The sequence below is a fragment of the Rhamphochromis sp. 'chilingali' genome (assembly GCF_963969265.1).
Source record: "Rhamphochromis sp. 'chilingali' genome assembly, chromosome: 2".
In the NCBI taxonomy this organism is placed as follows: domain Eukaryota; kingdom Metazoa; phylum Chordata; class Actinopteri; order Cichliformes; family Cichlidae; genus Rhamphochromis; species Rhamphochromis sp. 'chilingali'.
In genome coordinates, this window is record NC_137930.1 from 23,582,743 (window position 1) to 23,597,755 (window position 15,013).

At 39.7% G+C, this 15,013-nt stretch overlaps 1 protein-coding gene across 1 annotated transcript; it reads right to left on the reverse strand.

Moving 5' to 3' along the window:
- Window positions 1-1,422: 1,422 nt before the first annotated feature.
- Window positions 1,423-8,901, reverse strand: LOC308391643 (ATP-dependent RNA helicase DDX54-like). The gene is made up of 5 exons (XM_080874301.1): window positions 8,770-8,901; window positions 4,695-5,047; window positions 4,495-4,605; window positions 4,288-4,379; window positions 1,423-4,132 (listed from the first exon to the last, which is right to left on the reverse strand). The coding sequence occupies exons 2-5, from the start codon at window positions 4,853-4,855 to the stop codon at window positions 3,891-3,893; spliced, it is 606 nt and encodes a 201-aa protein (XP_080730427.1). The 5' UTR covers window positions 4,856-5,047; window positions 8,770-8,901; the 3' UTR covers window positions 1,423-3,890.
- Between the last annotated feature and the right edge of the window lie 6,112 nt (window positions 8,902-15,013).

Here is a 15,013-nt window from a genome sequence, read left to right on the forward strand (position 1 = left end):
AGTGTCGCAGCAATTTCACGAACAGACACATCCTGAAGTTTGCTGACGACACAGTGATCGTCAGCCTTCTAGTGGGGGACGAGTCAGGCCATGGACAGGTTGTAGATGATTTTGTGAATTGGTGTGGTGAGTCCTTCCTTTCACTTAATGTGTCAAAAACTAAAGACATGATTACTGATTTTAGGAAGTCCTTTTATAGCTCATCACCCACTATCATTAAAACTGCTGATATTGGGATCGTTGAGAGTTATAAATTTCTAGGTGTGGTACTTGACCATAAACTGTGTTTTGAATCTCATGCTGAAGCCACTACTAAAAAAGTTCAACAAAGATTGTTCTTTTTAAGGAAAATGAGATCTTTTAATGTCTCATCTGAGATGTTGTCTTTGTTTTATAGACGTTTTATCGAATCTGTGATGTCTTTTTGTATCGCTGCCTGGTTTGGTAACCTGACGGTGAAGAATAAGAATCGGTTGGGACTTCTGGTAAAAACTGTTAGCAAAATTTCAGGGCGCTGGCAAGATGGACTTTTGGCCATTTACAATAGAAATGTGCTTAGAAAGGCTCATTCTATTATTAATTGTTTGAACCATCCACTTCACAGTGAGTTTGAGTTGTTGCCTTCCGGCTGCCGTTTTAGCGTACCTGTGAGGAAGACTAAAAGACTCCAGGTCTCTTTTATCCCCACTGCATCTTGTCTCCTCAATGGCAAATAACTGTCCTTGGACTTTCTATCACTATTATTGTCATTATTATTTTATAGTATTGTTCTGTTTATTTATATCCTGCTGCTAAACTAATTTCCCCTTGTGGGACAATAGAGAAATTGAAAAAATAAACCTTTTTTTAATCAATTGACTTAATGTAAAAAAATATATATACAATAAATAATAGAGAAAAAGCAGATACTAAAATCCACACTGTTAAAATTTCTTTTGTAAATTTATCTAGTAATATCTTACATTTCCAATTTTATTAATAAAAATAAATCCGTTTTAGTTCAGTTTTCAGTTTTATTTGTCATATGCAAGTTAGCACAGGGTCAACATTGCAATGAAATGTGTTTGACGAGCAGCAGTCACTCAGCAGCATGGTACAGTATAAGAAAATATAATAAAATAATAAAAAAAATAGAAAAATAGTAAGGAGCAAAATATTAGAGAGACGTGGTAAAAGAGAAAAGATGACTAAATATATATGTATCTATAAATATAAATATATGTACACTAGTGATTAAATAAGAAAATCTTGAAAAGAAATATGACGGGAGGGCAGATGGGATATTGCACAGGAATGAGCAGCAGAAAATCACAGTATTGCACTTTTAAATATAAATATCAATAACAATAAAGTGGAGTGACCAGTGCAGATTAAACAGAGTACTTGTGAAGCTGTGGGGTAGCTTCTGAGTGCGTCCTGTGGACTGTGTTGTGTGGGTTTAAGTGTTGTGGTTGAGGTGTCGTATGGCTTGGTGGTAAAAACTGTTTTGTAGTCTTGTAGTCCGAGCAGACAGGCTCCTGTAACGTCTGTAACGCCAGCTGATGTGCTGGGTGGCTGTGGTCCTTGATGATGCTGTGTGCTTTACGGAGGCATCGCTGAAGATAAATGTCCTGAATGGCAGGAAGCCTCGTGCCAGTGATGTGCTCTGCTGTCTTCACCACCCTCTGTAGTGATTTACGGCTGCTGGCAGAGCAGCTTTTGTACCAAACTGTGATGCAGCTGGTCAGCAAGCTCTCAATTGCACACCTGTAAAAATTTGAGGTGATGTTGGCGTTCATGCCAAACTTCCTCAGCCTCCTCAGGAAATAAAGCCGCTGGCGAGCTTTCCTGATAGCAGTGTCTGTGTGAAGGGTCCAGGAGAAGTCCTCTGTGATGTTGACTCCAAGGAACTTGAAGCTGCTGACCCTTTCGACCTTGACACCGTTGATGTGGCTGGGCTGGTGTTCTCTGACTGGTCGTTTCCGGTAGTCCACTATCATTTCTCTAGTTTTGCTGATGTTGAGAGTCAGGTTATTTTCCAGACACCACTCGTACAGTGCCATCACCTCCTCTCTATAGGCCGTCTCATCATTGCCTGTGATGAGGCTTATGATGGTTGTGTCATCCGCAAACTTGATGATGATGTTGGACTCGTGTTTAGCAACACAGTCAGGGAATATAGGAGGGGGCTAAGCACACAACCCTGTGGCGTACCTGTGTTTAGGATGAGTGGTGAGGAGGTGTGCTTACCAACTTTCACCACCTGGGGCCTGTTTGTGAGGAAATTTAGAATCCATCTGCAGATAGGTGTTTCCAGCCCAAGGTCGACGAGCTCCGTGGCAAGTTTTGAGGGGATGATGGTGTTAAATGCCGAGCTGTAGTCGATGAAGAGCATCCTTGCATATGTATTCCCTTTCTCCAGGTGAGTGAGGGTGGTGTGCGTTGCCAGGGCGATGGCATCCTCTGTGGCTCTGTTTGTCCGATAGGCAAACTGAAGAGGGTCCAGTGTGTCAGGGAGGGAGGAGCAGATGTGACCTTTGACCAGCCGCTCCAGGCACTTCATGATGACGGATGTCAGTGCAACAGGACGGTAGTCATTCAGACAGGAGACCACTGACTTTTTGGGAACGGGATGTGGATATTGTAGGCATATAAAGTAACTGATGGCTTGGTCATTGTTTCTTTTTATAAAACATTAATTCTCTTTCTTATTTTGTTGGTTTGTTATTTTTGTTGGTTAAGTGAACATGCCCAATACAGTTATAATAAAGGTCGTCAATGTCACCGTTATCTTAGAACATACACGTCAAATTTCCTTTCTTCAAACTTTCCTTCCCTAAATGTAAGTGAATTACAAACAAAAGAAAACTTTACCAGACAAGATTAAAAATATTTGAAAACTGGACATGTAAATGATGTTTACTATTAGGTCTACACTTCACATAAGCGGAGATGTTAGAATTACTAAATTACTTAAAGAAAAAAAACTTCTATACCAGAGCAATAACTGGAAAAAACAATATACAATAACACAATACAGACCCACTATCCACTAACCTATTCAGCTGCTTCTGAATGCAAATATCTAAACAGCCAATCACATGCCAGAAAAAAAAAGTTGATTTAAGTGACTTTGAAGGCAGCATTGCTGTTGGTGACAGATGGACTGTTTTACGTTTTTCAGACACTCCTGATCTTCTCAAATTTTCTCAGGAATTTACAGAGAACAGTCCAAACTGAAAAGCGAAATAAACATTTCCCTGGGTAAAAATGCCTTGTTGATTGCAGAAGTCAGAGGGGCGTGGCCATGCTGAAGGCAAGAGGAATTCTAAGCCAGTTTCTCAACCCAGCCCATCTGATATCAGTAACCACAACACATTCAAAGTCAATTAAAAGTCGCCTTTCTTGCCCGTTCCGATGCTCGCTTTCAACTTTGAAATGAGACCACTTGGACAACAGTAATGATAAATAATTGCAAATAGAGCATGTTTACAGAATTTAATGTCATTTTTATAGAGCACCTCTTATTTTAAGAAAAGATGGGCGAGACGATTTTTGAAACTAACTGCAAATTAAGCACACAATATTTAATATCTGTATTTTACCATTTTGATAAGACATATTTCAGTACTCCAAAACACTTTTATTAGACTGCCAACATGCTTACAAGTAGTAAATCCAGGTTAGTGGATCATAATTAAACATAACTCTGTGGCAAACGCAGAGTTCAGCAGGCCATCAAGGAAGAAGTGACGTGCATTTCTGCAGTGTAAAGATGCACAAATCATTTTCTCCTTAATCTACAGTCACACAAAGCGCCAGGAAAATCTTTGGTGATGTTCTCAGATGATTCTGACGCTTATCACCCAGTTCCTCGTGATGTCCTCCACACCATCAACCCTCTGTCCTCCTCACAGTTTCTTCCTCAGCTTGCCTTTCTTATGGCCACCCCTTCCAAAACCTGACTTTTTAACTTCTCCGAGCCACTTTTTGTTCTTGGAGCGGAGCTTCCTCATCCCCCCGCCCTGCAGGAACTGGTGCTTCTGCTTTTTCTTGCGCTGCTTCATGATCTGATCCTTTGTTTTCAGCTCCGAGCGTGCTTTGTGGTCACCGGAGCTCTGTACGTTTGGGCCTCGTCGGCCACGGCCATGACCTGGGAGAGGCACGACACAACAAAGAGGTTGGAGGTTATAGCTCGCAAGGCTGGAAGAGGGACTTGAAGTATTTACCTTTAGAGTTGAGTTAAAACATGGTGGCTGATGGTCTATATTTAACATGTTTGTGCTATTCATTTTGATGCCTTCCTACCTCTTGCTGGCTTCCTGCCTCCTCCGCCTGTTTCTCCATCTGATCCAGATCCTGTATCATCAATCTTGTATTTTTTCTTCCACTCCTCATAACTGACATGTTGTCAAGTGATACAACATCTTCACAGTACAGCTTAATATTGTCATAGGAGTAGAGAAGAGGGTCATTGAGAGCAGCACACAGAGAAGCTTTTTGTTGGAAGGATACAAGTTCTTCCTGTTCTTCTTGTTACTGATAACCTGACCGCTGTCTGTTTTGATCTTCTTCTTCTGGTCTTCTTTTCCCGTTTCTCTCACAAAACGCTTCCTCTTACGGTCCCTAAAAAAAGAAGGGGGAAAAAAGACTTTAAATTATAGTTTGAAATGACCATTTGGTGGATACTGAGTCAAACATAGGGAAATTTGTACCATTTCATCATTTTCTTCTGCTGGTTAAGGCGATCGCCTTCATCTCCCATGAGATCAAGGACAGCTGAAGAGGCCTGCTGTTCAAAAGCACTGCCCTCTCCACCGAGACTCAACCTGTCGACGCATAACACAGGACAAAACAGCATAAAACACAAAGCCATTCACATTTTTTAAAGAAACAGATGCAACAGTTTAATGCCTCACCCTCTCTCAGAGTCAAAGTCTTTAGGTCTGTAAGGGATATAATACTCTTCATCTTTGCCTGACTGCCTCTTTTTCTTGGTCTTTGGTCGCTCTTCGCCATCTTCCTGCTGACCTCTTCTTTTACCACCTACCACCTCTGAAAACACCCCCTGGTGGAAATAGAAAGAATTACATGGTACAAAGTGACAAAGCATGATACAGAGATCCTACTATCTTCCTCTTCTAGTTTGTATACAACATCATCTACATCAAAACTGCACTTTATTTTGCTTCTTCTTCATCAGACAGCACAAACAACTTTCTCATTTTGACTCAAATATTGGTTTTGAATGAAAATTATGCAACAATCCTGGGTGTTTATTCAACTTGTGAGCAGGTTTTCTAATCCACCGTACTATTATTATTGACACTAGTACATGTTCGTGCTGCTGGCAAACTAATACACTCAAGAACATATAGCAAAGCAAAGAAGTGAAAAGTAGGTCTTGCCTACATAAATAAACATAAGACAGTTGTGAGACTTTGACATAGTAACATCTGCAGTAATATTTACACCTGTGATGACATCTCACAAGCATTAGCCTTATTTTGAAACCAAGATTGTTTACACAGAGTTTGTAATTGCAGAGAAATGCTCCATTTATTTTGGTCATTTCATTTTTGAGCAGGAAGTTCACCTTTTTTGTTATAGCCTTTAGATGAATAGAGAGTTTTCCAATTAAATACATATTCTTTAAATAATGTTCCCTCTTATAAAAAGTAGGATAATTTTTTTTTTTAAATTTAAAAAAATGTATTATACCTCTATTACTTAGAAAAAAAACTGTTTTTTTTCTGTTGTCTGTTATATAACGTTAGTGATGCTCGTTTCAATTCATTTCTTAATCAGCTAAACAGGTCAGTTAAGAAACAGTCAAATATTAAGTTAAATTTGAAAACGGTTTAAAAAAAAATATCTCCATTCCAAAATGTCACATGACAATCTCATTGGCTCACGGAGTTATGATGTCACTACACTTTGATCCTTTGAAGTTTGTCCTTAAACAGGGGTGACACACAGCAGTTTTTTAGTTCGTGTCTTCGCAGCATTTGTGTTTGCAGCCTTCACGCGTTCACCACAGAAACTTTTGGAAACCTTTTCGTTGTTGTCGTGTACAACCTTCAACATGTATCCAACAAGACACCAACCAAGGCAAAAAGATTACGCCGCTTCTCCTTCCTGTCGTGGCCAGCCAAGTGACCTCTTAGCCGTCCAAAGGGCATTACATGACAGTAGGAAGGAAAACTACCATCTCCAGAATAAAATTCAACAGATTGAAGAAGAGAAACTTCAACTGGAGGAGAAGTGTAGACAGATGGAAGTGAAATATAAAAGCCTGGATGAAAGACAAAAACGCCAGCCCGACATAAATATTATTAATGAGGGTTGGGGAATCAAGTTTGGACAAGCCCGAGAGCAGATTGTCTTCCTAATTAAGGAAAACAAGCAAAAGAGCGTGGAACTAAAGGAGATGTCCAACCAGCTTAAAGACAGCAAAGCTACTGTTGAGAAGACAGAATGGGATCTCCAATATATGGACCAAATGAATCGGCTGCTCCAAACAAACTTCGATGAAGCTGTGAAAAAAAATAAAGAAATCCTCCAACAGAAGGAAGAACAGGAGAAAAAGCAAAGAGACATGGAGCACAAACTCAAAGTCACGGAGGAAAAATACAGAATGCTGAAAGAGAAGGTGGATGATACTCTGCGCCAAAACAAAGACCTTCTTCAAGAGAAAAAGCAACTAGAAGGGGAAAAAGAAAAACTGGACAAACAATGCTCGCACATGCAGAAAAGGATGGAGCAAATGGCGAGAAACAACTCAGAGCTCACTAAGGGGATATTGTTGGAATACAACAACTTGAAGCGCAAACACACTGAAATGCAGGCGCAAAAGCAAGAACAAGACAACATACATGACGACCTGCAGCGTACGCTCCAAGATATCCACAGAAGAAATGAGGAGCTACAAGACATGTACAAAGAAGTACAACAGAGAAACGCAGACATGCACAAGGACAAGATAATGCAGGAGGAAACATCCGAAGAGCTCAGGGAAAAGCTTGAAGAAAAACAAGCAACGTTGGAAGAGGTGGAGAAAACATGCAAGAAGCTTGAGAAACAAAACGTAGAAACCATCGATGAGTTGAGAACCCTCATCCTGGAAAAAAAAGCTCTTGTAGAAAACTGCATGAAAAAGAAGAACAAACGCTTCCGCTGGCCCTGGAGGAGGAACTCTACTGCTTCCTCAGCAGGTGTAGCCTCGTCTTGCTCCACCTCTGTTCACCACCCCAACCAGTCCCGGCAGTTGACTGTCCCCTCCTGAGCCTGGTTCTGCCGGAGGTTTCTGCCCGTTTAAAGGCAGTTTTTCCTCCCCACTGTCGCCTAGTGCGTGCTCAGAGGGGATTGTTGGGGTTTTCTCTCCTCTACCTTGTTTCATTATTTACTTAACTTTTTGTTCTTACTTCATTTTACCTTGTTTCATTATTTACTTGTTAACGTTTTGTTCTTACTTCATTTTACCTTGTTTCATTATTTACTTGTTAACGTTTTGTTCTTACTTCATTTTACCTTGTTTCATTATTTACTTGTTAACGTTTTGTTCTTACTTCATTTTACCTTGTTTCATTATTTACTTGTTAACGTTTTGTTCTTACTTCATTTTACCTTGTTTCATTATTTACTTGTTAACGTTTTGTTCTTACTTCATTTTACCTTGTTTCATTATTTACTTGTTAACGTTTTGTTCTTACTTCATTTTACCTTGTTTCATTATTTACTTGTTAACGTTTTGTTCTTACTTCATTTTACCTTGTTTCATTATTTACTTGTTAACGTTTCGTTCTTACTTCATTTTACCTTGTTTCATTATTTACTTGTTAACGTTTTGTTCTTACTTCATTTTACCTTGTTTCATTATTTACTTGTTAACGTTTTGTTCTTACTTCATTTTACCTTGTTTCATTATTTACTTGTTAATGTTTTGTTCTTACTTCATTTTACCTTGTTTCGTTATTTACTTGTTTAACTTTTTCTTTTTCAACTTATTCATAAAACAATAAACAATTGAATTTATCCTTTGAGTATTTTTCATCGAATCTTTTCATCTATAACCTTTTCAAACATTCATATCTGTCGTTTATCTTCTTCTTGAAACCTCATAAATGGTGAAGGAAAAATCCTGGAACATGGTTTGAAACACTGAAATTGTTTCAGCTGAAACCGGCAAAGTCATACATTGTGTGTGTGTGTGTGTGTGTGTGTGTGTGTGTGTGTGTGTGTGTGTGTGTGTGTGTGTGTGTGTGTGTGTCACCGGTGACATGGTGTCACTGGTTAGGTCATCATGTTTAGGCTCATTCACTCGAAAAATTATTTAGGCCAAATCTTTAAAACTGTATCATTGCATACACATTTTCAATTCATTTCAATCGCACAAATGCAGAAATAATTATTTGCAGTATCTTATCTGATTTATTTTGAGAATGTCATGCCTGATCATTTGCACCCACACCACCAAAAATGGGGGCAAAAGGGAGGAGATCGCATTTAATCGGTTATAACAAGAGGTCAGAAATATAAGTGCTGCAGAAACCTCTGAATCTCAGCTATAAGCTCATGTAAACCATTTCTACAATCGCCAAACAAAGCAAAGTCACCAAACAGTTAAAAGAGCAGTTAGTCACCATGAATCTGTGGACAGGTAATATCCACACTTTAATTTATGATTTCCTGGAGTTCAATGTGTGCTTAATCCTTAATGAAACTGATGTAAACCTGCAACTACAGCAATCCAGGGAAGAAAGAAAGAAGCAATACTTCACCCATGCTTACTTTTAAATCACTCTCAACCTTTTCTGTAATGTCGCAGTCAGCAGTAGTGGTGGGGTTGGTTGGCTGCTGCAGCCTGCTTTCTGCAGCTCGGTCTTCTCTCTGCTTGCTGAATTTGTCCACTAGCCGAGTGTCACTAGCCGAGATGGACCGATCCGATATTACGTATCGGTATCAGTCCGATACTGACCCAAATTACTGGATCAGATATCGGTGAGAAATAAAAAATGTAATCGATCCATTAAATATCAAAAAAGCACCCCACAAAACTTGCCACACGGCGTAACTCGGCTCATAACCGTAGAAGTATGCATCACGTGATGGTGTATTTGTAGCCTTGCTACCAAACCAGCATTTCATCTCCGAGGAAGTTATCCCAGAGAGAAGTAAAGCAAGTGTGCAAGTTCATCTCTGAATGTCTATAAAGTGTTCCCATGTTAAGCTTAACAACAGATATATGGAGCGACTGCCTCTCTCTCTCTCTGCTGCTGCTACTTCAATCGTGAAACTGCTTAATGATCAGCTGATCGGCTTTTCTGTTGTGAGTCTGTCTCTCTTCTTTGTTTTTGGCCAACTTCTCACCAGAAAGAGGAAACCAGCAGCTGAACAACAGCAGCACTATTAAGCTTGATAAGCTGTTGTTAGAATTTATTTAATATTACTTTCTACACCAGGATCCTTTTCTACGTAGCTGACGGCTGGTAACTGTGCAGGGGCGGATCTAGCAAAGTTTAGCCAGGGGGGCCGATAGGGCATGAACAGGGAAAAGGGGGCACAAAGACATACTTTTTCTTTCTTATTCTCATTTAAAATGTCTAGCTTTTAATAAATAATTATCTGACTCTTACACCCAAAGTTTTAATCTGATGTAAAATATAGAGAAGTCCATTACTGTATATAGTAACTGTTAAGTCTAATATACCTTTTCCTTTGGGAAGACACCATCTGTGCAGTCTGCAATTCTGTTGAAGAAAGATGTTGAATCTATTAAATTATTCTTGAAAAATAATTTATTTCTGTGCATTTTCCCCCCTGCATCAAATTAAATTTGATTACATCGATTAAGCATCATGAGGTGGAGGGTGGTTCCCTATTTTTATTTTATTTTTTGCTCGGAGTTTGCAACCCTATTAGTTAGGTTGCTTAATATTTCTGCTAAGTACTCTTTAAAATACCAGAATAGGGAGGATGGAGTAGGTTTAAGTTTATTAGATTGATCAGTGTTGCTGAACTATGAAATATTTTGGGCGCAGTGTATTTTTTACCTACAGGTATAACAGAATAGCTTTAGTGTTGTTATTTATTTAAACTTGAGTATAAACTTATAGAAAATGCAGCAAGATATTAAAAAAACGTTTTATTGATTAAAAAACACTATATCGTATTCATATCGGTATCGGCAGATATCCAAATTTATGATATCGGTATCGGTATCAGACATAAAAAAGTGGTATCGTGCCATCTCTAATTTGTACCAATCTATTGTTCTTCATCTTCAGCTGCTTTCACACAGACAACTGAAAGCCTCAAGTCTTCATGAGTCAGGAGCCAGCAGCAATGAATAAATGGGTAACTTTTTATGGTATGTATGCATATCATCCCGAAACAACAGGAGCATTGTAATCACATCCAGATGGACTCCTGCTCTTCGACTGTGTTGTGTTGCTCTTTCTTGTGCTGCACATGTGGTCATATTTTGCACCTGCCAAGCAGCTGAAGGAATGACAGAAGTCTCTTTGGTCAGATGATTGACTGTTGGATCTTCTGCAGGAAATAAATTACATGATGTATTGAAATACGGTAAAAAAAAAAACACTCACATGTGACAGAGCCAGCGCATCACTGATGAGTGAAAAAAGTCTGCTACATACTATTATGTAGCAGACTTTTTTCACTCATGAGGCTCTGATGGGCTGCTCTTGTGGCGACCTGCAGCAGGTGTTTACTGGCTTTTTCTTTTTGTTTTTAACTTTGTTTTAACTCTGTTCTTAACCGTGGTTTTAACTTTTTATGAGGTTTTTTTTGTTTGTTTTTTTGCCGAGATGGAGAACTTCTACACCTTAGTTTTATTGTTGTTGGCGATATTCACCTGGAGTCATTCACTCTCACTGACAATCACTTATACACGCGAGGAACTACTTGGATTACAGTGGTCCTGTTTGTCTATGTACGACTCTTCTAATGCTCGGACAGATGTGATTCTTGGTGAGGATTTATTTGCCCGGTCAAAGACTAATTTTGGAAAGCCCCGCCGCTTGAGAAAACGTGGAAAGAAAGGTGGCGTGCATCAGCGTGTAAGAAAACTTCGGAGGAAGAATCGTGTTCCTCTGCCTTCTATGATTCTGGCCAATGTCCAATCTCTTAGGAACAAAACGGATGAATTACAAGGAAATGTGCTTCATCTATGGGAATACAGGGAGGCTTGTCTGATGGCACTTACCGAGACATGGCTGACCGATATGGACAGTGATACTTCACTGCAAATCAGCGGCTTTAGGACCCCTGTCAGATTGGATCGGAACTGTGGAGTAACATGCAAATCTCACGGAGGAAGGGTATGTTTGTATATCAACCAGGGCTGGTGTAATAACTTTACTGTGCGGGAGCGGTTGTGTCTTCCTGACATCGAGCTCCTGTCAGTATCTGTCAGGCCTTTTTACTTACCGAGGGAATTCCCTCAAATTTTTGTCACTGTTGTTTACATTCATCCTAAAGCTGATGTTAAAGTTGCTGCCGATGCCATTTTTAAAGTGGTACACGATCTGCAGACTCTCTCACTGGATGCTCCTAATTTTATTCTTGGTGATTTTAACATTTGTAATCTTAAGAAGTTACTGAACAATTTCTTTCAATATGTCACTTGTCCTACAAGGCATAACAAAACGCTGGATTTGTGTTATGGACCAATTAAGGGGGCATATAAGTCTGTGGCCGGACCTGCGCTAGGTTCTTCGGATCACAATGTTATTCTTCTCCTCCCTGCTTACAGATCTGTGATTAGGAGGGAGAAGGCCTGTGTGAAGCGGACTAATGTCTGGACAAAAGACAGTTGTGTTGCCCTTCAGGGGTGTTTTGATTGCACTGATTGGTCCTTGTTTCAAGAGAGCACTTCTGATTTGGATGAACTCACTGATGTGGTGTGTAGCAAAGACTCTGTGATTCCAGTCAGAGAATTTAAGACTTTCCCTAATAACAAACCGTGGCTCTCTAAAGATATTAAGGATCTGATTCTTAAAAGGAAAATTGCTTTTAACGAGGGAGACGTTCCCACTATGAGAATATTGAGGAAGGAGGTGAGGGCTGCAATAAAGATTGCCAAGATGAGGTATAGAAGTAAGATTGAGACAGAACTCAGCAGTAACAACCTCAAAGGAGCTTGGCTTGGTATGAAAACAATGGCAGGGCTACAGACGAAAGGTAAAAGTAATATTACCTTAGAGGGGTTTACCGCTGACAAACATCTGGCAGACAGTCTTAACAGTTTTTACCTTCGTTTTGAGAACTTTGACTGTTCTAGGCAGACCAGCACACTGAGGGAAAAGACTGTCACTCCCCCATCAATTTGTATTGATGAGAGGGGGGTAGCTAATCTTTTTAGACACACTAAAAGCAAGAGTCTGGACCTGACAACATCTGTGGACAGGTACTGATCAGCTGAGTGGGATTTTTCACCATATCTTCTCACTTTCTTTAGAGCTACAGACAGTACCTAAGATTTGGAAACATGCTGTCATTGTTCCTGTTGCTAAGGGCAGTTCTCCTAAGGTGCTGAATGATTATAGGCCTGTGGCTCTGACTTCTTTATTGATGAAGTCATTTGAGAAGATAATTAAGAAGATTTTAATGCATGTTGAACACCATCTTGACCCCTTGCAGTTCGCCTATAGAGCAGGGAGAGGTGTGGAGGACGCTGTTGTCACACTCCTGCATCTCTTGTATAAGCATCTTGAGGCCCCCCACACCCATGCAAGATTATTATTTGCTGACTTTCATTCAATACAATTCAACCCCTCTTACTTGCTGACAGGCTTTACAATCATTTCAAGCTTGACACTAGTCTGGTCGGCTGGGTGACAGACTTTCTGACTAATAGGTCACAATGCGTGAGGGTGAATCATGTATTTTCTGATGTGCTCACCTCCTCTACTGGATCACCCCAGGGTTGCTGCCTCTCTCCCCTTCTGTCCATTCTGTACACGAATGAGTGTCGCAGCAATTTCACGAACAGACACATCCTGAAGTTTGCTGACGACACACTGATCGTCAGCCTTCTAGTGGGGGACGAGTCAGGCCATGGACAGGTTGTAGATGATTTTGTGAATTGGTGTGGTGAGTCCTTCCTTTCACTTAATGTGTCAAAAACTAAAGACATGATTACTGATTTTAGGAAGTCCTTTTATAGCTCATCACCCACTATCATTAAAACTGCTGATATTGGGATCGTTGAGAGTTATAAATTTCTAGGTGTGGTACTTGACCATAAACTGTGTTTTGAATCTCATGCTGAAGCCACTACTAAAAAAGTTCAACAAAGATTGTTCTTTTTAAGGAAAATGAGATCTTTTAATGTCTCATCTGAGATGTTGTCTTTGTTTTATAGACGTTTTATCGAATCTGTGATGTCTTTTTGTATCGCTGCCTGGTTTGGTAACCTGACGGTGAAGAATAAGAATCGGTTGGGACTTATGGTAAAAACTGTTAGCAAAATTTCAGGGCGCTGGCAAGATGGACTTTTGGCCATTTACAATAGAAATGTGCTTAGAAAGGCTCATTCTATTATTAATTGTTTGAACCATCCACTTCACAGTGAGTTTGAGTTGTTGCCTTCCGGCCGCCGTTTTAGCGTACCTGTGAGGAAGACTAAAAGACTCCAGGTCTCTTTTATCCCCACTGCATCTTGTCTCCTCAATGGCAAATAACTGTCCTTGGACTTTCTATCACTATTATTGTCATTATTATTTTATAGTATTGTTCTGTTTATTTATATCCTGCTGCTAAACTAATTTCCCCTTGTGGGACAATAGAGAAATTGAAAAAATAAACCTTTTTTTAATCAATTGACTTAATGTAAAAAAATATATATACAATAAATAATAGAGAAAAAGCAGATACTAAAATCCACACTGTTAAAATTTCTTTTGTAAATTTATCTAGTAATATCTTACATTTCCAATTTTATTAATAAAAATAAATCCGTTTTAGTTCAGTTTTCAGTTTTATTTGTCATATGCAAGTTAGCACAGGGTCAACATTGCAATGAAATGTGTTTGACGAGCAGCAGTCACTCAGCAGCATGGTACAGTATAAGAAAATATAATAAAATAATAAAAAAAATAGAAAAATAGTAAGGAGCAAAATATTAGAGAGACGTGGTAAAAGAGAAAAGATGACTAAATATATATGTATCTATAAATATAAATATATGTACACTAGTGATTAAATAAGAAAATCTTGAAAAGAAATATGACGGGAGGGCAGATGGGATATTGCACAGGAATGAGCAGCAGAAAATCACAGTATTGCACTTTTAAATATAAATATCAATAACAATAAAGTGGAGTGACCAGTGCAGATTAAACAGAGTACTTGTGAAGCTGTAGGGTAGCTTCTGAGTGCGTCCTGTGGACTGTGTTGTGTGGGTTTAAGTGTTGTGGTTGAGGTGTCGTATGGCTTGGTGGTAAAAACTGTTTTGTAGTCTTGTAGTCCGAGCAGACAGGCTCCTGTAACGTCTGTAACGCCAGCTGATGTGCTGGGTGGCTGTGGTCCTTGATGATGCTGTGTGCTTTACGGAGGCATCGCTGAAGATAAATGTCCTGAATGGCAGGAAGCCTCGTGCCAGTGATGTGCTCTGCTGTCTTCACCACCCTCTGTAGTGATTTACGGCTGCTGGCAGAGCAGCTTTTGTACCAAACTGTGATGCAGCTGGTCAGCAAGCTCTCAATTGCACACCTGTAAAAATTTGAGGTGATGTTGGCGTTCATGCCAAACTTCCTCAGCCTCCTCAGGAAATAAAGCCGCTGGCGAGCTTTCCTGATAGCAGTGTCTGTGTGAAGGGTCCAGGAAAAGTCCTCTGTGATGTTGACTCCAAGGAACTTGAAGCTGCTGACCCTTTCGACCTTGACACCATTGATGTGGCTGGGCTGGTGTTCTCTGACTGGTCGTTTCCGGTAGTCCACTATCATTTCTCTAGTTTTGCTGATGTTGAGAGTCAGGTTATTTTCCAGACACCACTCGTACAGTGCCATCA

Excerpts from the sequence above, each read along its gene's own strand:
- LOC308391643 (XM_080874301.1), bottom strand. The coding sequence starts at position 4,855 with ATGGCTTTGTGTTTTATGCTGTTTTGTCCTGTGTTATGCGTCGACAGG. Across the intron at positions 4,606-4,694 it reads CAGAAGAAAATGATGAAATG|GGACCGTAAGAGGAAGCGTT; the intron begins GTACAAATTTCC and ends TTCTTTTTTTAG. Across the intron at positions 4,133-4,287 it reads AGGCAGGAAGCCAGCAAGAG|GTCATGGCCGTGGCCGACGA; the intron begins GTAGGAAGGCAT and ends TGCCTCTCCCAG.